The sequence below is a fragment of the Gavia stellata genome, chromosome 30, assembly GCF_030936135.1.
Source record: "Gavia stellata isolate bGavSte3 chromosome 30, bGavSte3.hap2, whole genome shotgun sequence".
Classification (NCBI taxonomy): domain Eukaryota; kingdom Metazoa; phylum Chordata; class Aves; order Gaviiformes; family Gaviidae; genus Gavia; species Gavia stellata.
Window position 1 is genome coordinate 4,730,926 of NC_082623.1, and position 22,551 is coordinate 4,753,476.

Below are 22,551 nucleotides of genomic sequence, written 5' to 3' on the forward strand. Positions count from 1 at the left end.
TCTCTCCATCACAGTCTCTGTCTGGTCTCTGCACTGAGCTGGGAGGGGAGAGCCCAGCCCTGCCTGCAATTATACTAACGAGGGCTGGTTGCAATTGCTCACACCTGGGGCACAGGGCCAGGGCAGCAGCACCGGCGCTGGGGTCAGCCTGGCCTGTGAAAGCCCCTTGCTCCCTGCTTGGCAGCTCTGCTCCCGCCCCGGGGCTCAGACCCTCCGCCACGGACCATCTCCCTTGTCCCCGAGCCGGGCTGTTGAACATCGTGCCCATGGCACTGCACCTTGTCTCCCCTGGCCCAGGTGCAAAAGGGGCAGCGAGGGCAGGCCAGGCAGGCAGACAGACAGACAGAAAGCACTGGCTTTAATCCACACCACCTGGGCATGAGCTCCCCGTCCGCAGGTGCCCCCTTCACCCAGCACCGCAGCAAAGCCCCTCCGCGGGCAGGACGCACCGTGCTGGGCACTGCGGCGTGCAGAGCGTGTCCCCCCGCTTTGTGCTAACGCCTCAGCCCATCGGGCAGTAACAAATGCATCCGGACAGCAGAGCCCCGGCTGCGGGTGGCATCGCTGTGGCCTGGCAGGGAGCTGCCGGCAGGGAAGGAGGCCGGGCTGTGAGCACCATCTGCTCCCGCAGCCCCGGGCTGGAGGCTCTGAGCCTCCTGCACCAGCCTCAGCTCCTCCTGTGCAAGCACAGCCGGGGGGAGAGCTCTCCTCCTCCAGGTCCCCACTCTGTCCGCTCCCTCTGCCCTGCTGCCCAGCTCCTTGGGGCGATGTTGGGGCACAGACAGGGAGCACCAAGCGCGGGGCAGGTGAACGCGCCCATTGCACAGTCCCTGCAGCAGTGACAGCAGCCTCCCCGCAGGCTCTGCCCCGGGCGAGGGTGACAGGGTGGGATGGGGACAGCAGGGTGTAGCTGACGGCCGGGAGCTTCCCGGGGAGGACAGGAGGAGAAGGGCTCTGCCTCCAAAAGCTGTACAGGGGCAGGGCCTTTGGGTCTTTTCGAACATGCCAGGGGCGATCCAAACCCGCCCGGGCAGGAGAGAGGGCACACAGGACCCCCAGCTACTGCTGGAAGTGTCTCTGGGACACATCTCTGCTACAGCTGGAGACAGGTATCAACGTGAGCAAGCAGTGTCCGCAGCACTCCTCTCCATCAGGTCCTGACCCGCACTGGGAGCAGGGTTCCCCCAGTAACTGCAGGCAGGTTTTGGTGTCTGTAACGGGATGACCGATGAGCCTCAGTTCAGGGAGGGCTGAACTCCACCGCAGGGCTCTGAACCCCTCTGAGGGTGCTTTTGGACCTTGGAGACTTCACTGCTTGGGATGGTTTTTGGGTGGCCCAGGATTTCTGCAGCAGCAGCTGCTGCAGGTCCCGGAGCCACCAACAGATTTGAACCCCAAAAAAGCTCAGGAAAGGCTGAATCCAGAGTTTGCATCTAAATCAACCTCTCCTGAGCACAGGCAGTTTTACAAGAGGACAGATACATTACAATAAAACCATTTGCAACTCATTGAAACGTGCTGTTCTGGAGATGGACAAAATGTACCAAACCTTGAACAGGTTTTGCAAGGCAAAATCCAGCAAAGATCAAAAGCGTGCCCTTTCCAGCCTTAGTGACAATCCTTAATAGAAGGGACACTCACAGCACAGGACAAACTCCCGCGTCACCCACCCTCGGGCGTTCTCCTTCCCTGGGGAACACTGCAGCAGAAGGAGCTGCCCCACTTACACCCAAATGCTCATCTCATCACCTAACCACAGGAGATTGAATTACACTCATTTATCCTGGTAATAGATAGCACTTTGCCTGTGCTGACCATGTCATCACTTGTTTAAGCCCATCTCCTACCAAAAGCCATTTCTGGCCCTCTCCCCCCATGCCCAGAGTCCTGCCAGAGTCACATCCTCCAAAGGATGCTCCACGGCCAGAACTGGAGCTGCGGATGCCGGACCAGGCAGCATCTCCTCTCCCAGAGGCTCAGGATGACTCAAAATCTCTCTGTAGCTCTTTAACTCTGCCTCCATGATAATGGATCGCTCCCAGATCCCAGGGGCTCGCGAGGAAAGGGCTAATGCACGTGTTTTCGAGTGCGCCCATGCCCCCCTTGCTACTGGAAGTATTAATGACAGCATCCATTAGCAGGGATGACAGATCCCCTTTCAGTACAACAGAAGGCTCTCGAGTGACTGTCAAAATACCCTATGAAGAGGGGAAAGAACAGGTCCCCATGGGCCCTCTTGTAATTAAGGGTGGAGAGCAGGCCTAAACATCAGATGCAAAGCGCACGCCCATGATTTGGAGAAGTTCAGAGTCGGATGCAGGATCCATGGCTCAGGGTCGCGGCTTCAAGATGCCCCCGGGGTCCCAGCGCAGCCCCAGGTGCAATCTCACAGCGTCAGGCCCGCGGGCACAATTTGATCATGGCACTTAGGTGATAAGACAATCAGGAACAGGCAAAACAGTATCTGAGAGGATTATTTCATCCAGTCTCTAATTGCGAACAAATACAGCGTCAGCACTTGTAGAAATTACTCCATTACCCTGTTATGTGTTCGTTTGCTGTGGATCGTACCTGGAGCTCTCCCTGGCTATCACCTTCCTCTTTTTATACAAAGGAGTTAAAGCACGGGCTGGGCTGAGGCCAGATTCCAAAGAGAAACCAGCAGCATCTCCCCGTGCCCCCTCCGCAAGAGCCTCCCCGTGTCCCACCTCAGCCCGCAGAGCAGCAGCATCCCACCTCCCGACTTTGGAAAGGGCCCCAAGTGTTTCAGGAGCAAATACATGTCTGTGTGTGTCAGGGGGATTTTGGAGCAATGGAGGAATGTACACAAGGAATGGAGAAGAGAAAATGATGTGAGCATTGAGGATCAGAGCAGATGTGGAGGTCGGGGTGGAAAGGGGGAAGCTGCAGAGCCGGAGCCAGCAGCAGAACTGGGGATCAAAGCTGTAGTTTACATCATAAATAATGAATCGATAACTAATTAAATAGTTCAAATCAGCTCAATTTTTACAAGATACCAGCTTTGCTTGGCTGCAGGGAAGGATGCCGAAGGGGGACACTGGCAGAAGTATTCCCACAGAAGGGCATCGCAGCTCACCCTCCTCTCCCTCCTGACCAGATCTCAGCTCAGCCCTTGGGACCGCCGCTTGTTCAGGCGAAGGCACCCAGGAGAGGCAGGACGCGATTTGCTCTCGCTCACATGCAGCATCTCTATTTCATACAGCAGAACGTGTGAAGTGCTGATAAAAGCAGAACGGCGGCAGAGGGGCAGGAGCCGCCCAGAGGAGCCTCCAGCCCCCGGGGAGGGCGGACGGCCAACACCGCGCTCCCCGACCTCCTGACGCTGCCTGCTCCTTATTAAAAATACCAAAATCCAACTTTCCCACACTCTTTCCTATTTGTTTTAAAAGTGAGAGGAAAAATGACTAGAAGAGAGGAAAGCTGCAGCTGGGCAGCTCCCGGGGCGCGGGCAGAGGACTCTCAGCCTCAGAAAACGGGGCTGGCAGCGATGGAGCAAGACTCTTACTTTAATTTGCTGCCGCTGGGTGTCGAAGAGCTTCGATGCTCACTGCCGTTCACAAACCCTGGGCATTGGAACACGCTGGTGAAGAAACCAAACTGCAGAGACTTGGAAAAGTCAACTTATTAATTAGTGCAGTGCTGGCATTGCCTGCAAGCCCACATCGCAGCGCTGCCTGCAAAACAGATCGAGCAAAAAGCTGGTCCTTGTCCCAAAGTGCTTACGACGTGAGCACAAGGCACATGAGAGAGAAGCGGGCAGAGGGCGAAGGCAGGGGAACAATGAGGCAGTGTTAGCTGAAAGGCCGTGGGTTCAGGACACCATTTGGGGCATGATTCTCGTTGACATCAAGTGATTTCATGTGACTGACTCACTTCAGGGCTGCTGGAACAAACTGCGTGGAGCAGCTTTCATGCAAATGCATCTCACGCCCTTCTCTCCGCTTTGTCCCCGAATTGCCTGTCCGTAACACAGCTCGGCCCTCGCCCGCCGGGCACTGCCATTTCGTTATGGCAGGGGTCCCTCCTTCCCCGGCCGCGCGGTACAGTCAAGCACCAGCTTTATGTAGGAGCCTGTCGCCTAAAAAGCATTTAACCAGGGTACGAGCAAGCAGGCTGGGCTCTGCTCTCTCAGCGCTGGACCGGGAGGCTGGGATCCAGCCCCCCGACCCAAGCGAGATAAAAATCGAGGAGGATTTGGGATGGGGTCTCCTCCCTTTCAAATGTTGGTTGCAAAATCTTCTCTTTTGGGTGAGGACACAGAGGCCAGGCGGCTGTTCCAGCCAGCCAGGGTCCCCGAGGCAGGATGTGAAGCAAACACAGGACTATCGCTGTTTGCTCAGGTGCATTTCAAGGGCTGCTATTAATGAGCGGGGCACCGGATTTTTTAAAGCAGCAATGCACAGGGGGCTGCATCCCATGGGATAGAAAGCTAATCCCTGCTCGGAGGAGCTTAGGAGCAGCACTGCCTGCTCGGGCAGACAGATGGGCAGGGAGAGGAGTGGAAGCGGCACCAGCTGGAGCAGAGGGATAAGCAGCACCCGCAGCCCACGAGCAGCCCGGCTCTTGGCAGCACCTTCAGCTGCAGCTCACTGGGGTGTGCGTTTGGGAGAGCACCGGGGAGCACGAGGCTCCGCCGGGCTGTGGGGCTCCTCGCTGTGTTATTTCCAAAGCGTTTGTTAACAAAGAGGGAAAAAAACCCAGCCCAACATCCCCACCGGAGTTACAAGGAAAGAGGTGCGTGTGCTGAAGCTGGTCCCGCGGCGGGCGTAGCCAGGAGGGCGCAGGGACCAGGGTCTGCACAAAGAGCTCGGTGTTCTGTTGGGGTTTTTTTGCTTTTTGAGAGGTCATGGAAGACAGCAGCCTGTGGAGGGGACTGGAAATCACCGCTCCACCTACTAATGTGTCTCACGGCATCAGGAAATGCCTTGGCGCTCTGTTATCTCTTGATTAACTATTCAAAATGCATTAAAGTTGGAAGAAAAGCAGGAACTGACCCAGCAGGCTGCTGCGCAGCCCCACGGAGACCTCCCCGTGCAGCCACTTTGGGCCGTTCGCTTTCCACACCACCCTGCAAGCGCCAGCTCACCCCAGGGACGCTGTGCAGCTGGGGCGCAGTGCACGGTGACGAGCTGGGTCCCCCCAGCCTCTCCAGAACAAGAGGCTCAGGGCTGGCACAACACCCAAAGACAGTCGCTGACGAGTTAAAGACGCCTTTTTCACAAAATAACAAATTATTTCTTCCTCCTTCCCCCCTACCAATATCCTGTGTGCTTCTAGCTTTGCGTTTTGCTAATAAAAAATGCTAGGAAGGAAGCATTATTTTTGGAGGAGGGAGGAAGAATAGCAGATAGTAAGGGAGGAGGAACAACAATTTCCCAAACAGATCTGTCATGTCAGAAAGAGAAAAAGCTCCTTCAAACCCCTGCGTGTCCCTCTCCGGGCAGCTGGCCGTTTGCTCCCGAGTGACACTGGGTCCCCGAGCAGAGCCACAGAAACGCTGCAGATAACTAACTCCTTTCTCTGACTTTCGCAGGGCTGCTGTCCCCACTCACCCGCAGAGGCTCAGCCGCGGAGGCTGTAACCCGGCCGGAGGCGCAGGATGGGAGGCACCGCTGGATTTGTCCGCACATCCCTAGCTGTCGTCACCTTTCTGGGTAAGAGCAGCCCCTCGCCTCTCCGGCCCGCAGGTTTCCGAGAGGGGCTGTCGGAGGTGCCAAGCGGGATATTGCCCGGGGCATGCGATGCACGTGTTGCGTTGCTCGCCCGGGACGCACCCCTCCGTGCTCTGCACAGGGCTTTTGCGGCTGCAGCGACGCTGAAGCCCGATTCTCCTGAGTGGTTTGTGCAATCAGGGGATGTGCCTAGGCTCAACCTCTCTTTATACCGTTCAAGAAAGAGGCCAGGAATAGTTGACACACGAGTCTCCCCCTTTCTAAATACAAACTGAGGTGAAACGCAGGAGATGCAGATCCTCAGGCAAAGCCCTGGCAGGACCAGGGCTCCTCTGCAGCCCGGGCTGCCCAGGCTCGTCCTGGCCTCGGCACAAGGAGGAATTTCCTCCTGCCGGCACGACTCGCTCATGGCGAAGCCACTTTGCCTCCCGGTTTTTCTCGGGCTGCCTTTTCGGCCATACCCTGACCGCAAAGGTTCCCCCATTCATCGGGGACCGTTTCTGGATCTCAGGGAGTCTCAGGCTGCACTCGGAAGGTCCCTTTTCAGCAGGGAGACATTTCATTTCAGACAACTGAGAATTAGATAATGTCTTCAAGCTAATTCATCATCCCAGGCAGAGACTGCTCGCCTGTCCTTATAAATATCTAATTACCTTTTAATGTTCTCTGGATCCCCGAGGAGGCAGAGGGAGGGGTGGCTGCCCTAGATCGGGAGGCAATTAGCCTGTTTGGAAATTGGTCTGACCCAAATCTGGTAGAGGCAGCAAGATGGAGTCGGGCTCTCCCATTAACCAGCTGAGTTCGTGCAACTTGCTCCCCATCCAAGCTGAGCCCACAAAAAATGACTCACTGTAAAGCCTGGGAGGGTTATTTTCTCTTGACCTTTGGCTGATGATGCAATGGATCTCAGGAGCCAGCTGGGACGGAGAGAAATCCTCACTGCAAACACGAGCGAGGGACCAGGGACAAAATAATGCCAACTATAGATGAGGTTTAAGGAAACACTCCAGAGTGGGTGAAGACCCAAAGCCTCCAGGTCTGAGCTGTCAGCTCCAGCCCTGGGAAGCCGGGCTGGCAATGTCACCCCTCCCTCAGCCGTATCACCGAAAGGATGACTTCCCAGCGATACGTAAAGGTTTAAAGCTCATGAAGTGCGCAGAGATGATTCTCTAATGAACAAGGCTGTCACGAAAGTCTAAAAATCTCTCTGGACCTTTCTTCATTCAGTAAAAGCCATAGAAAATCCTGAAATCTAAGGCTAGCCAAAGCGCTGTCCCTTTGTTCCTCAGAAAGCGTCTCATTAAAAATAACTCTCTGCTCCTCAGAGAGCTGCTCTTTAAAAATAACCGCTTTGATTTTGTGCACATGTGTGTGTGTGTGTGTGTGTGTGTGTTCAGATTTCCTATAAAACCAATTAATTGCCCATATCCCTCATGTGCCAAGGCTTCAGGCTGTGGTCAGTGCTCCGGAGCTATGGCTATGCTGCCTGTGCTCAATAAAAGGATTGCTGCTGATGTCCTCGTAAACTGGAACACATCTTAGAAAATGTTCAACTGAGGCATTTATCATTTCCTGGTCTCCAAAGCTAGTGCGGAACTCAGCACAAAGGGAAAGCGTTCAGCCTCCTGGACACCTGGGCTTTCCAGGTCTGACTTTCAGCATATTCCAAATACTCATAATAATACAAAAGCCAGAAATGGGCCAGCGCCACTGCACGGGGGAGGCACTGGCAGTCACCTCCCTGGCAAAGGAGATAAGGTTTGAGTTTTGTCTATTCCAGCAATATCTGGTCTCCAGTTTGGGATTTTTTTATACTCACAGACTGCTATGTCCTTGGTGGTGTATTTCATGATACGGTATTTTTCTCTCCCAAACAACAGCACAAGCCACTCTTGGAGCGCTGTCTGAAATGTACAAGTGTTTCTGCAGCTCTTTTTCCAAATCTTAATGTTCAGATGTTCCATTTTCACCTTTTCCTATTTATTTTGGTGTTAATAATTATTTTTTCCAATAATAAATGTTGGTTTAGCCAGACGTAGCAGCATATTTAACATAATTTCTGCTCACCTAGCTGGATTTTAACACAGAAAGTGGGGCTGCATAAGGCACGCCCAATTCTGAACCCATCACGCTGCTTCTTGCAAATTTGGCTTGCAGGCTTGAAGACCTGTATTTTGTGTTTGTCTTCTCCCCACTACCCGAATAATAAGAGCCCAAGGGAGGTACCTGTTTTGGTAACATTATAAATGAGAGTTCTGGGGTGACAGAAGTAGCCCAGACAATCAGTCTCAGAGGTACCGAGATTGACGACCCTGCTTTGCTCTCAGTTCTTAGTTCTAACCATATCCTGGAATTCTCACTGTTCAATTATTACTTTAATCTAACAGTTGATTCGCTTAATGAGTGAGATCCAGGCATTTCACCCCCAACACCAACCAGACACCTTGGAACTGTAGATAAAAACGCATCTGAACTTCTGGCATTGATTACATTAAAGAAAATCAATTCCTGACAGTTGTAGTCCATAACCTTGGCAGAGAAGAAGGGACAGCAGCGGACAGCAACGGGGTGCAGGCTCTGGGTGGAATCAGAAGGGATGATTAGCGTAATTTGGCTTGATTGGGAAGGAGGATCCCATGAGAAAAGGCATGTATGTGAGTGTTAATAATATATATTTTATTTGTTAAATAAATAGAAATTATTTACCATATGCTACCTATTAATCTCAAAATGTAAAGCTGTTAAACCTTAATCCATTCACTACCATCTATCAGAACACAATTAATACACTACTTTCATATTAATTCTCCATTAACTCATGATTATTTCACCTGCTGTTCAGCAGAGTTATTTCCAGCTGAGACTTACTCAGCACAGCCGTTGCTGACCCAAGAGAAGATTTCCAGCTTACACAAGCTTCTCCTTTGTGAATATAACTATTCTAGAAGGAAAATGGCACCTACACCGACTTGGAGGGAATATAACCCTCAAAACGCTGCTGTTCTCTTATTCCAAAGTGTCAGACCCAGGCTACAGTCCCTCTCCCCTGTGTGACACCAGGGACCATGCGGCTCCTGCCTGCATGGGGCTCCCTTGCAGCAGCACATCCCCGCTGCCGGAGCCGAGGGCCGGGGTAATTGGCTGATGCTCGGACACAAGGAGCAGCCGACAGCTGCTCTGAACCCACTGAGCCAATTAGTGGAGCCCCTCTCCCATCTCGCCCTCATCTCCACATGCAAGAGCAGCCGGAACATGAGACGAACCCCAGGAGCTACAGGTAAAGGGCTGCTTCCCCCCAGCCCAAGAGAGCTGAGCTGGCCATTCCCTGCTGGAAGTTACTCTTGCATAAAACATCACACTTACTGGAGTCACTTAATTTAACTAGTGACCATGCTGTGTACTGTAGGGAAGGAAACAGATTGCTGGTTGGCATGGCAGTTTTAAGACAGTTATTAATTCAATTACAAAGCACAGAAGGATCCTGGGGCTAGCTAAGCATCTCCGAGCTTATCACTGCAGAGGCAGAGGGGGACTGTGCTGGGAGCACGCTGCCTTGAGGTGGCCCCATCCCTGCTAAGGGACAGGCATTTCTTAGGGTGCCAGGGAGAGAACAGACTTGCTGGCCATCGTTATCCCACTAGACACTTCTGCAGTTCCGAGATTTCCAGGCAGCTTCTGTTTTGTTCTGACTTACTTGCACTGCCATTTCCATAAAGGCTGTGCGGAAGGGGGTCTGCTAGCATTTGCCATTTATCTGAGACACAGAGTCGCTCACTGCGGACAGCTGGCACTTCCCAGTGAAACATCATCACCACGCCAAAGGGTGGCCCAGGCACAGCGCAGGAGAAGACAGGCAGGTTCTTATGTTCCTCTTGTGCCTACGCCTGAGCCATACTCATGACAGCAAGATCAGAATCAAACCCGTGTTGATTCCTCTGACACTACAGAGGAAGCTTCAAGCTCATCCTGTTAGTTCAGAAGTAGAACTGATACCTGCAGCATTGGTTTGCACACCAGCAAGCAGCAGGTTTGAGCTGCCAAGAGCTGATGATGCTGCAGACGCAGGGATGGGGGGGATCTGCCAGGCATGTGCGGGGAGGCAGTGGCAGAGCTGAGAACTTATTGCGAGGATCCAGGTTCTCCTCTCTCCACCCTTGCCCTGGAGAGGACTTAGGAGGAACCAACCAGCCGAAGTTTGTACAGACAGAGGAGGAACCAGCACGTCCTCACTGCCAAGGACAAGGAGGGCATCCAGGGGTTCCCAGCTCCAGTCTTGTCTGTGCGTGGCTTTCCGAGAGGCGTGTGTCAGTACTCCTTCATCTGCCTGTCTTCAAGCACGTCTGGTCCCTCTGGCACGGCAGAGATGGTGCAAGATGCTCAGTGGGAAACGCACGCCATCTGCCCAAAGCCATGGTTGGGGCTGGGCTGTGGTGACAGACGGGTTGTGATTTTCATGTTGCTCCTTCTTTTATTCTAGATGCAGTTCTGATGCTGCCAGGGACACCCTACAAAACTAAAAATGAGAATTTTTAGAAACACCTAAATTGAGCTGAGCAGGTTTTCCCTCTCTTGCAGTTTGGTGCCAAGCCCAGAGTAGCACAAGGAACTATGGGCCAGTGTTTGAAGAGCAACCTGTCCACATCCTCTTCCCCGAAGGCTCAGCAGAAGAGAAAGTCACGCTGGCTTGCCGAGCAAGAGCCAGTCCTCCTGCGACCTACAGGTGAGCTCACCTGCTCTCCCTCTGTACCAGGACTGGAACACAACTATCAAGAATTTTGCTTTCCGTTCTCCACTTTTATATAAAGAAAATCACCAACATGAGAATCAGCCTCCTCGTCTACATGTGATGTACAATCCCACCCAGGTCATGGACAAGACATAAATCTAACACAAATCCCACAGCTGGAAAAAAAACCAAGCACAGCCTCCTACAAGGCACCACGCAGTTGCAATGAGTATTTACCTCTCTCACCTCTTTACTCATGCTTTTGACAGGTGGAAGATGAATGGCACAGAGATAAAGATGGAGCCAGATTCCCGTTACAGGCTGGTTGCAGGCGACCTAGTGATAAGCAACCCAGTGAAAGCCAAGGATGCTGGCTCCTACCAATGCGTGGCATCTAATTCCAGGGGCACAGTCGTCAGCAGGGAAGCCTCCCTCCGCTTTGGCTGTAAGTTTGTCTCCACAAGGTAAATGAAATGCAGCCACAATTATGCTGGGGGTAAACTGAGCCCCCCCCCGCTTGCGTTAGCAAAGGTTGGAGAGAAGCTCTCCGGTGCGTGGTACCCAACATCATCACTTGGAGAAATCCCCTGGCACTTTCCATTAACATGGAGGTGCAGTAGAAACTTGATGCACTACGGAGAAAGTCAGTAATATTTTTGGATCTCCCTCTGCACAACCACCCAAAAGGCCAGCCTGTGGAGGGGGGGATAAAATACATTAATTCCTCCACTGTTTTCTTCATCTACAGACAGGCTTCACTTTGCATGTTTAGTTTTGCAGGAATTCTCCGCAGAAGAGCGAGACCCCGTGAAGATTACAGAAGGCTGGGGAGTGATGTTCGCCTGCAGCCCTCCTCCCCATTACCCAGGTAAGGGTTTACATTTCAGCATCGCCACTAGCAGGGATTAGCAGCACTACTGCTGCTGGGTGAAGAGATGCAACAGAGCAAGGGATTCCCAGACGTGTGAATCTCTCCTTGCTTTTCTTTGGGAATTTTAGGGAAACAAATTTGGTTTTAATTCAGGATCTGTAAAGCAACAAAACAGAGATAGGACTTAGCATGTAGAGAAAACAAGTACTATCCAAGGACCAGCTTCAGCTTAGACTGGTCTAGAAGACAGCCTGCTGGATTTAGTCCCACCGGGGAGGACACACACAACTTGTGCAGTTTGTTCCTTTTTCTTTTCCCCATAGGCTTATCCTATCGATGGCTCCTGAATGAGTTTCCCAATTTTATCCCAGCCGATGGAAGGCGTTTCGTCTCTCAGACCACAGGAAACCTTTACATTGCCAAGACAGAGGCTTCCGACCTGGGGAACTACTCATGCTTTGCCACCAGCCACATCGACTTCATCACCAAGAGTGTTTTCAGCAAGTTCTCCCGGCTCAGCCTCGCCGCAGAGGGTCAGTGCTCTTGGATTATCATAAGGGGACCGGGCAAAATGCAAGATTAACAAGCCGCTGCAAAGCACTCGGGCTCCCCAGGACTCCAGCAGTGCACAAATCGCTCACCAGCCTCTCAGGGGAGCTTAAGAGCTTACAAAAATATTAATTGGCTGGAACCTGGGGGAAGCAGCCCTCTCTCCAGGCTTCGCTGCTTGTGCAGCTACAAACCCCATCCACGGGGCTTCTCTTTTTGTAAAAGAGACAGGGCACGAGGTGCAGCCTATGCAGGCTCACGTGCCCCTGAAACTACTCTCCTCTGCCTTTGGTGACCTTGCAGAGGTGCAGCTAAAGATACTTCTTGGGCAGGGCAAAGAGAGTTAAGGAAGTAGGAAATTAAGGAGAAATAGTCCTAAGATGTTGTGAAGAGATTTTTAGGGACTTTAGTAAGAGCTGTTTTATAAAAAAAAAGAAACGTAGCCTCTGCTGTCCTATCCAAACACACAAAGGTTTTGGAAAGTAGCGTAAGCTTGCGAGTACCTCTGCCCTTTAAGACCTCACGTGTGCCATTTTAAAGTCATCCAGAACTCCTCAACAATGCCTTCCTTTTAACAGATGCCAGGCAGTATGCACCCAGCATAAAAGCCAGGTTTCCTGCAGACACCTACGCTCTGGCTGGGCAGATGGTGACTTTGGAGTGTTTTGCCTTTGGAAAGTGAGTGCAGCATCGGTGTCGCTCAGGCTCGGGACGGGGAGGGCATTGCAGAACCTGCGACTTTCACAACCCCTCTCTTCAGCGAGTCTACTGTAGACCAGAGATGGAGGGGGAATAGCAGGAGGGAGGAATTGGCTAAAGCCATCTGTCCTGCTGGCCAAGGCCCAGCTGGGATGGGACCTGGGTGGCTAAATGGGCATTGAGTTACACTACGCTGTGATGCAGCATGGGGTCCCTGAGAGCTGGCCTTCACCAGGTATACTTTTACACAGCCCTGTTCCTCGAATAAAGTGGAGGAAGCTGGACGGTTCGCAGTCCTCCAAGTGGATCGGCAGTGAGCCCCTCTTGCAGATCCAGGATGTTGGCTTTGAGGATGAAGGCACTTATGAGTGTGAGGCTGAAAACACCAAAGGGAGAGACACCTACCAGGGCCGCATCATCATTCAAGGTAACACATTTAAACACTGTGCCTTGCCAGTGCAAGATGCCCCAGGCAACGGACGGAGCCTTTGGGAGTAAAAACCCCACCCCTGATCTCAGCCCCAATTAAACCTACTGCAAAGCCCTAACAAAGACCTGCAGACATCACTGATATCCTTCCTCAGTGGATGTGTTTAGGCTATGGCAAGTAGAGAGAGACCTCCTAACTTGCTCTAAAATAATTCTAGCAAAAATGAGGTAACCAGGGAAGAAAGCATAGTGGTAAAAATCAAACTTGGCTCTCAACCAAGTTCCTCTCCAAGCCTGGGGTACTTCCACAAGGGTTAATGCTTGGAGCTATCAATCAGATCTAGTCAAGTTACAAAACTTAACCTGGTTATCTTAGTCTGAACCCAGTCTTTCCTGAAGCTCAGGAACGACTGCGTTTATTCTTAAGAAGAGAAAGCATAGTGTTCTTCCCTCAGATCTGGATTCTGCCATAGTTTTTTGCAGTCCACGTGCACAGCTGCAGCCAGACCCATAAAGGACTCAGCCTTGCATCGCTGCACAAAAGGCAAAGGCTGTTACTATGGTGAAACACGCTGTGATAAATAAATCTGCCAGCAGAGATGACACAATGAGCATCCTTCTGCCTGCCTGGCACAACAAACCTCTCATCTGATCTTCTTGGCTCTGCCACCTCTCTTGCTCCTTTGCAGCTCAGCCAGAGTGGCTGAAGGTGATCACAGACACAGAAGCCGACATCGGGTCTGACCTGCGCTGGAGCTGCGCGGCTGCTGGCAAACCCAGGCCCGCAGTCCGATGGCTTCGGGACGGGCAGCCGCTGACCTCCCAGGTACCACCGCGCAGGTCCGACAGCGAGAGCAGCTCAGCCAGTGCACACCAGAACTTGCAGTACTGAACCTGCTACTCCAGACTTAGACCCTCTCCCGCCTCACTGCAAATGCATCTCAACCCCGTTTTGTCACCCCGCATCCCTATTCCATGTGCCCCCATGAGGCTGCAAAGCAATGCCACAGTCCTTACCGACAGCAAGTTCCTTCTCCCGTCACTGCCATCCCAGCCACTGCTTCATGCAACTACAGGAACTCATAGCCAGTCACTGGGGCGGATAAATAGCACCTTGTACCTGCCTCTGTATGACCTGCACGTTGCTGCTCAGGCACTCAGAAGTCTCAGCGAACAGAGCACAGGGATGTGGGGTAGTGACTGGACACACAGGAAAAATGGCCTGCGTTTTCCCTCGTGGAAAACCAGGCTGGCTTCAAAGTGGCATAAGAGTCTGTAATGAAACTCAACCCTGAACACACGAGGCTTGAGTTCCATTTTTGTTTTTCTCATCTAATGGGTTCATCCTCTTGTTTGCACAGAACCGCATCGAAGTGAGCGGTGGAGAGCTGAGATTTTCCAAGCTAGTCCTGGAGGACTCTGGCATGTATCAGTGTGTGGCTGAGAACAAGCATGGCACAGTATATGCAAGTGCTGAATTAACAGTGCAAGGTAATTTCTCATTTCCCAGTGCTCTGGGTTTCAATGGGACACTGAAGCATTTTAGATCTCTTCCTAATATCCTATGCTTGCGATCTCAGAGTAAGATAAAAGCAGACAAAAACTGCTTCACTCGCCATTGAAATATAGTTACTGGTTCAACAAGACACTCTACAACCCTATAAAATTTAAATCTTGTGTAAATTCAGTAATGCTGAAAGAGAACAAGGACATCTGTTTAGCTACAGAAAGTGTACAGGACAAACAGCAGCAGCACAAGCTCTCTTCCACTACACAGCCTTCCTCTTTTTTGGAGGAAAGAGGTCAAAGAAAAGAGTTCAGTACCCATTCAGCCAGCTTTGATGGATGGTGACTGGAACTGGACTGATGCCAAACTTGTTCCACATTAGTCTAAAAGCTTATCTCCTCGTGGTCAGTAGATGTCAGAGACAAATTAAAGGCCCTAAGCATCAACTGTTCAACATTAACACACTGCAATGCGTGAGGGCAACAGATAAAACCCAATTCTATCTCTGCAATTCCAGGAGGAGTTTTAGGCAAGCTGGATGTCTGCATTGGTGACTTTGATCAGGATATTGAAGAGAATATCCTCTACATTTTCGAAAGCAGCTGTTCTTGTGTCTCTCAAAGACCTTGCACTTGTTAGGGTCATATCCCATTGCTACGTATGACACGTGTGTCACATAACACCTGCCTTGGCAGGCGTTAGAAACCACCCGGCAGCAGTGGAATCACTCCATCTTGCTCACCAGATATTGCCATGCTTCTGTTACCGAGTCACCTAACAACAAATCAATACCTAGTTAGGCAGCAGTTAAAATGCTCACGTAGCAGGGTTTTCTAATCATTTCTTAATCCTCTTTTTTCCCCCTGTAGCCTTAGCACCAGATTTTAGACTAAACCCAGTGAAGCGACTGATACCTGCAGCCCGAAGTGGGAAGGTCATCATCCCATGTCAACCAAGGGCAGCACCAAAAGCCACTGTGCTCTGGACCAAAGGGACTGAACTTCTGATCAACAGTAGCAGGTAGCAGCACAGAGTCAGCTTCTACCTAGAAATCATAGCTAAAATCACATTTTTTTTCTTGCCAGAAGACTGGACTTGATGACCCAAGTGTGCTGCTACAACCCTGAACACAAGCACTTCATTATTCCTCTCATTTCTTCTTTAGAAAACTTCTACATAATATTTTGCAGTCCTGTCTTTATCACCAATTTCTCTGAAATCAGCAAGTGCTGGAAATTGTCAGGTGTACAGAGTGAACAGGCATTTTAACCTCCCTTTTGTATGGTTCTTCGTCCTTTCCAGGGTGACTATTACCACAGACGGCACCTTGATCCTCCAGAATATCAGCAAATCCGATGAGGGAAAGTATACCTGCTTTGCTGAGAATTTCATGGGCAAAGCCAACAGTACTGGAATCCTCTCTGTTCGAGGTAGAGATGTTTGCTTTGATTTGGGGTCAATCAAGCAAGAAATGTCTAAGAATGCCATAATGTGATATTTCTCCTCTCCTCGTGCTCCCAAAATCAAGGCAATACTCAGGGAATCAAAGACATTTCAGCCTGTGGAGCAGCAAATCTTCTGCCTGACCCACCAAATCATACCTACCTACCACTGGTCCTTGAGAAAAGCATTTCCATTTTCTAACCACTGTAATCCCTCATCTTCCTCCTGTAAAACTACAGCTATTAGAGAGGGATGACAAGTTGGAAAGTGTTAGTTGGTTTGGATGCTCTGCAGCAGTAATATACATCTGGTACATGGACATTTGCAGCCAACAGCCCTCCCTGCTCTTTCTCTGCAGATGCCACCAAAATCACATTGGCACCATCTAGTGCTGATATCAATGTAGGTGAAAACCTTACCCTACAATGTCACGCATCCCACGATCCAACTATGGACCTAACCTTCACCTGGTCACTAGATGATTTCCCCATTGACTTTGACAAGTCTGAGGGGCACTACCGGCGAGCCAGTGTGGTGAGTAGAAAGGGCAATTATCTACCATCAAAAAGGACAGAAAACTAATAACAGCCTCTTTGTTTGCACGTTGAATGCTGGATTGTGATCAGGCGTGTTCAAATGCTCTCCCCGCTGTCTTTTCTCTTCCCCACGCAGAAGGAAGCTATTGGGGACCTCAGCATCTTCAACACCCAGCTGAAGCACTCGGGGCGGTACACGTGTACAGCCCAGACAGTTGTGGACAGTGCTTCGGAGTCAGCCACACTGACTGTCAGAGGTAATTTCTCTGTCGTAATGTCCCCTGCTCCTTACAAGCCCAAAGCAAAGGCATGGTCCTTGCAAGGGATCACGTCACCCTCTAACGTTTGAAGTGGATGGGATAGGCTCATGAGCTTTTCTGGAGACCAAAACTGAAGGTGAGGCTTCCCAGCCTCCAGAACAGAAAGGCCTGATTTTAATTTACGACTTGCACAATATAAAGAGCAATAAGCCTCCAAACCTTTCATCTTAGTAACATGTCCATCTGTCTCCCATCATCCCAGGACCTCCAGGCCCCCCCGGAGGCGTGGTGGTGAGAGACATCAGTGACACCACCGTCCAGCTGAGCTGGAGCCGTGGCTTTGACAACCACAGCCCTATTGCCAGGTACATCATCGAGGCGCGGACCCTCCTCTCCAGCAAATGGAAGCAAATGCGTACCAGTAAGTGTCTTGAGGGCAGCGGCGGTGGCATGGCCCGTGCTGACTGCGGGGCACCAGCTCGCTGACAAGTTCTTGCACTGTGCTCGTACGCTGGCTGCCACTCGCTCTATTTGTTCTCCTCTCATGTTATTGGATTATATAGATCCTGTAAATATTGAAGGCAACGCAGAGACAGCCCAGGTGGTGAACCTCATTCCTTGGATGGATTATGAGTTTCGGGTCTTAGCAAGTAACATTCTTGGAGTTGGGGAGCCAAGTTTACCCTCCAGCAAAATCCGTACCAAAGAAGCAGGTATGTGCAGATACGTTCAGAGGTAGAAAGGGGAATCAGAGGTACCTGTCCCTACGTGCTGGAGGGGGAAGGCTGGATTGCAGCATGCCTTGGACCCAAACAGTTAGTCATCTCCAGTGTTCCCAGAGGTGATGCCGTCACAAAATTTTCTGCCTCTTTGCCCATTTACGCGTCAAAGACAAAGCAGTACCAGAGCTGGCAGCTAACTTCACCAGCTTAAATACAATATATTAAACCATTATAAATCCTAGCTTCAAATCCTGTACCTTCTGGGCAGTAATGTTTAGAAAGGGGAAAGAGCCCTATTACATCACAAAGCACAATTCTGCAGAGACAAGATAAACTTCCCAGCAAATGGCTGTGCATGTTCATTCTATCTTCTGCTGCTTGAACATGCAAGCAGAAGGAATGAAAGAACAGCAGGATAACTGCTCTCAACATACCAAATGCATATTAACTCCCTTCTAATAAAAGCTCTCCTGTGTATCCCTGCTTTTGAGTTTGATTCTTGTCTCCTCGGAGACATGCTGCCTCCAAATAAGCTCATCAGGCACTAGCCAGTATTCTAGACCCGATTTTCACAAACGTCTGAAATACTCATGGCTGAAAATATACAGACGAGCACTTTCATACGAGCTGTCAAAGCCTGGCTACTTCCAGACCATGCGGTGTCTGTGCTCATCTTCATCACTATTGTTTCCTTAACCCAACCTGTGCTGTCTGCTTTTGTTCGGGGACCCGACAGCACCTACTGTGGCACCATCTGGGCTCAGCGGAGGCGGAGGGGCTCCCAACGAGCTGATCATCAACTGGACGGTAAGTCAGCAGCACGGCACCAGCCATGGATGCTGGGAGAGGGCCAGAGGGAGGAGCACGTGCCATTTCTTTTGGGAAATCAGTACTGCAATTACAATTTTGATATGCGGTTGAGCCAAACACTGTGCTCAATCCAAAATCTTGCTCGTTTGAACGGACCAAGGCTCCTCTCTCTTTCCACCCCCCTCACAGCCAACGCTGCGGGACTATCAGAATGGAGACGGCTTTGGCTACATCTTGTCGTTTCGCAAGAAAGGCACCCAGGGGTGGCTGACAGCAAGGGTGCCGCATGCAGAATCGCTGCATTACGTCTACCGCAACGAGAGCATCGGTCCCTACACCCCCTTCGAAGTGAAGATCAAAGCATACAATAGGAAAGGAGAGGGACCAGAGAGCCTCACTGCTATCGTGTACTCTGCAGAAGAAGGTAAAGAGGGACTGCAGAGACTCTGAATTCACTGTGCTTTGTCCAACCAACCAACGTGTCCTCAACCAGCTCCCTGCAGAGCTGTGTCTGTCTGGGAGCTCGATGATAGGAGAGGTTTCTTTTACTCAAAGAGCAGCTGATGGTGATTTCAGCATAACATTTATCTTCTACTTCAAATACACAGAGAGATGTTTCCCTAAGCCCAGCAGTGACTGTACACGCAGAGCTTCAGAGCAGACACAGATCCCCACAGCACACAGCTGTGGCCCTGCTTGTCCGGCTAAGTCCCTAAATCCCTTCCCCTTGCTTTGCTCCGTACACATAATACCAGCTGTCTGGCTGCATGGTAACAGTGCTGCAGGAGAGCCCTTCGTTTCAGTATGGTGATTATGCTGCCCAGAGCGAGGAAAAGGATTTTATTCCCTTTTGTTGTCTTTTTCAGAACCGAAAGTGGCTCCTTTCAGAGTTATGGCCAAGGCTGTTCTGTCCTCAGAAATGGATGTGTCCTGGGAGCCCATTGAGCAGGGAGACATGACTGGAGTGCTTTTGGGCTATGAGGTATGAGCCTGCAATGGGAATGAGAGACACTGAAACTGAGATCCAAGAGCCCACCAAAGAAAATTCCCCCCGGGCTAAGTGAGGTGAAAGGAAACAGCATTTTGTTTCCAAAGATGGATGATAATTAATGGACAGTACGAGGCTCTAAGGGGACCAGTACTACTGCTCACAAGAGAGATTACTAAGAGAAAAAAATCCTTTTTTTTTCTGCTTGCCTTTCCACACAGGCTGCAATCTTATTCTTGGGTACATACTAAGCAAAATGCATAGAAACAAATACCAAAGGCTCTCCAGCACTGGCTGTGGATGGACTGAGTCTGGTATTTGCAGATGCTTCTATCCTTATTAAATCCATCATACCCTTTTCTCTTCAGATCCGGTACTGGAAGGATGGTGATAAAGAAGAGGCAGCTGACAGAGTGAGAACAGCGGGGCTGGTCACATCGGCTCATGTAACAGGCCTAAACCCCAACACGAAATACCACGTATCAGTCAGAGCTTACAACCGGGCTGGAACCGGCCCCCCCAGTCCCTCTACCAACGTCACGACAACAAAGCCACGTGAGTGAGCCCTGACCACCTCTGTTTTGCACGTTGTACTCCCTGGGGCTGCTGCTTCCTCCAGAGGATCCCCAATGATCAGCTAACTGATCAGCTTTTTTATCTTGGTGCTCTACCACCATTTTAAGTAGTCTATAAACCAGTTCCCTGAATTTCCTCAGATCAGTCTTGTCATCTGCATATCACTTATCTAAAAAGATCTGCGCTCAGAGTAATGTTTGCTGGGATACTTCCCTTTAAACCAATCATAGTGGTGCCACCAGCCCTGTCGACTAGCCGTAGAGTCTCAGGAGACAGTTGTAACCAGCACAACCTTCTCATCGGTCCCTGACTTACTGAATCTCTGTCTTGTTTTGTATCTCTTAGCACCAAAGAGGCCACCTGGCAACATCTCCTGGACTTTTTCTGGGTCTACAGTCAGCATCAAGTGGGACCCAGTGGTGGCGAAGGCAGATGAGTCTGCAGTTACGGGGTACAAGGTACAGGCAGCATGTAGCTGGCCTTCTCTTCTAAGTCACCCTAAGGAAATCACAGTGAACATAAACTCAGACTAGCCTCTTCCAACAGATGCTTTACAGGCAGGATTCCCACTCTGCTCCCACACTATACCTGGCCAGCAAGAGCCGGATCGACATCCCCGTCCCTGAAGACTTCACTCACGCCTTTGTACAGATCAGGGTGACGGGCCCTGGAGGAGATGGAATCCCAGCAGAAGTTCACATCCTCCGAAACAGTGGTACGTACGCTCCTCTGACAGCATGCACAAATGCTCATTTACAGGGTGCTTCACAGGCCACTGGAAAATGAGCTCGGAGAGAGGGGTTAATTTGCAGGGCTACTTGCCTGTCATTTGCTACCACTGTTCTTTGATAAGCAAAGGACTTCGTCATACCTTCCCCCCTACCTGGCCACGGCATGGCATAATAGCAAGAAATGCTATTATGTTCTAAAATCCCACCCTCCCTTCCAGGAACGCAGGAGAACAGCCTACCCTAGTGTTTTAGGTTGAGTCTCTGGAGTCGGTCTTTGGCTCCCTTGTCCTATTCACTCAAAGGAGCTTCTGACATATTCCACTCCAGCCCTCCATCAGCTAACCTCTCCCCAGACTCCGAGCAACCTTTCAGTCTAGTCTGAACCCAGCTTTATTTTATTTGTAGCTAAAGCTCTTGAGGCCCCACGCAAGCCCAACTTACATTCACCAAGAGTGAAATCCTGACTCTGTTTGTGGGGCCCCAACACCTATTCCAGCAGGTTCCCTTGATTCAGGGTGTAAGTACTCAGGGCCCACCTCCAAATTCCTGTTTCAAATCCTGGGAGGTTCATCAGAGATAAATGCGATACAAGCATGCAGAAGCCCAGAACTAGCATTTTACCAACCCTCCCGACTTTCCACAAGGCATCAGGTTGTGTCTGTGCAACAAGACGGTTGCTCCTTCCCTGCTCCCTTTCTTTCAGGGACAAGTATGATGGTGGAAGACTCTGTGACGAGGCCAGCGCCACACGCTGTCATTATTACAACTAACTCTCTAGTAATGGTGGCCCTGATCAGCTACCTGGAGCTCTGACGACGGCCAGCGCAGCAGAGGACTCCCGGACACGCTTCCTCCCGAGCCAGTGCGGAACTACTCAATACTTGGCTGCTGCAACTTCAAGTTTGCACCACAGCAGCATTACAGAGAAAGGATTTGACAACATTGTTTTAAGGGAGGAAGAAACAGCTTTTTTGTTTGTTTTGGAAGAATATAAGCTTTCATACAAGACATGGGTCTTTAACTGATTAAAATTTTTTTAAAGAAACGAGTAAAACGAAGAAGAATTCTACACGAATTCTGACAGCCAACTGCCCCACACACTGTATCCAGTAGGTTTTCTGCCTTATGAAGCCATGTACTAAAATAACCAGACTGCTAACTTGACTTCTTTTTTTGTTTTAAATACGTACAGTGAATTGGGAGTGGGGGAGGTAAGGGGAGGACGGGGACTGAGGATTTCACAGTGATCAGCATGTTCCATACCAATCCCAGTCACAGCCATCTCTAACAAATTATGGGACAGGATTCCGCCCCCCCCAACATGAGCCAAATTCTGCAGCAACCAGCCCAAGGAGATAAAGCCACAAGAGAGATTAATCTCTGCCCCATCCTCAAGATGGGTGAACACAGAGTTTAGATTGTGAAAAGCTTTTTTATGACACTGGTGTTAACTTGCAACCCCAGCCTATTGTTTGTATCAACTGTTACGCTGCGAGCTGCAATGTTCAATGTTATCCATATCCCACATACTTTTGGGGTGGTTTTGTTATACTGTTTGCTTCTTTCCTTTTTGTTTGGGGAGGAGAAGGGGTAAATGAAAAGGAGATACTTTTCTAGTATCCACTAATTTGGAGAGGCAGTTCTGCCTAATAATGGAGATGTCAACATATCCAATTTCAATAGAGAGAGGGTCTTAAAGGAGGAAGAAAAAGGAATATTGCATCATTTATCCAAGAACTGGAGACTCAAGGAAGCCATCACTGGGGCAATAAGAAAAATCTGGACTCAGTCAGATTCATCTCCCTGCACAAACGGTTCCATCCAGCCAAAACACCAGCCTCAACTTGGGACTGCAAGATTGAGATGCAACCACTAAGCCAGCCTGGTTTTCAGGCCCAAGGCTCATACGGCTCATGTAAATGGGAGGGCTGATACCCCAAAGAAGTACAGGGATATTGAGGTGCACCATTAACTAAAATGGTTGGGAATAGATGTTGCGTATTAAAATATC

General features: G+C 50.4%; 1 protein-coding gene across 1 annotated transcript; it reads left to right on the top strand.

The window, feature by feature from the left end:
- The first annotated feature begins 5,620 nt into the window (after positions 1-5,620).
- CNTN2 (contactin 2) lies at positions 5,621-21,353 on the top strand. The gene is made up of 22 exons (XM_009817309.2): positions 5,621-5,675; positions 10,269-10,413; positions 10,689-10,864; positions 11,192-11,287; positions 11,614-11,823; positions 12,418-12,517; positions 12,790-12,965; positions 13,657-13,793; positions 14,329-14,458; positions 15,344-15,494; positions 15,777-15,904; positions 16,276-16,451; positions 16,590-16,710; positions 16,976-17,134; positions 17,277-17,426; positions 18,172-18,242; positions 18,435-18,669; positions 19,112-19,227; positions 19,602-19,788; positions 20,155-20,267; positions 20,356-20,524; positions 21,244-21,353. Exons 1-22 carry the CDS (start codon positions 5,621-5,623, stop codon positions 21,351-21,353), a joined length of 3,111 nt encoding a protein of 1,036 aa, XP_009815611.1.
- The last annotated feature ends 1,198 nt before the right edge of the window (positions 21,354-22,551 follow it).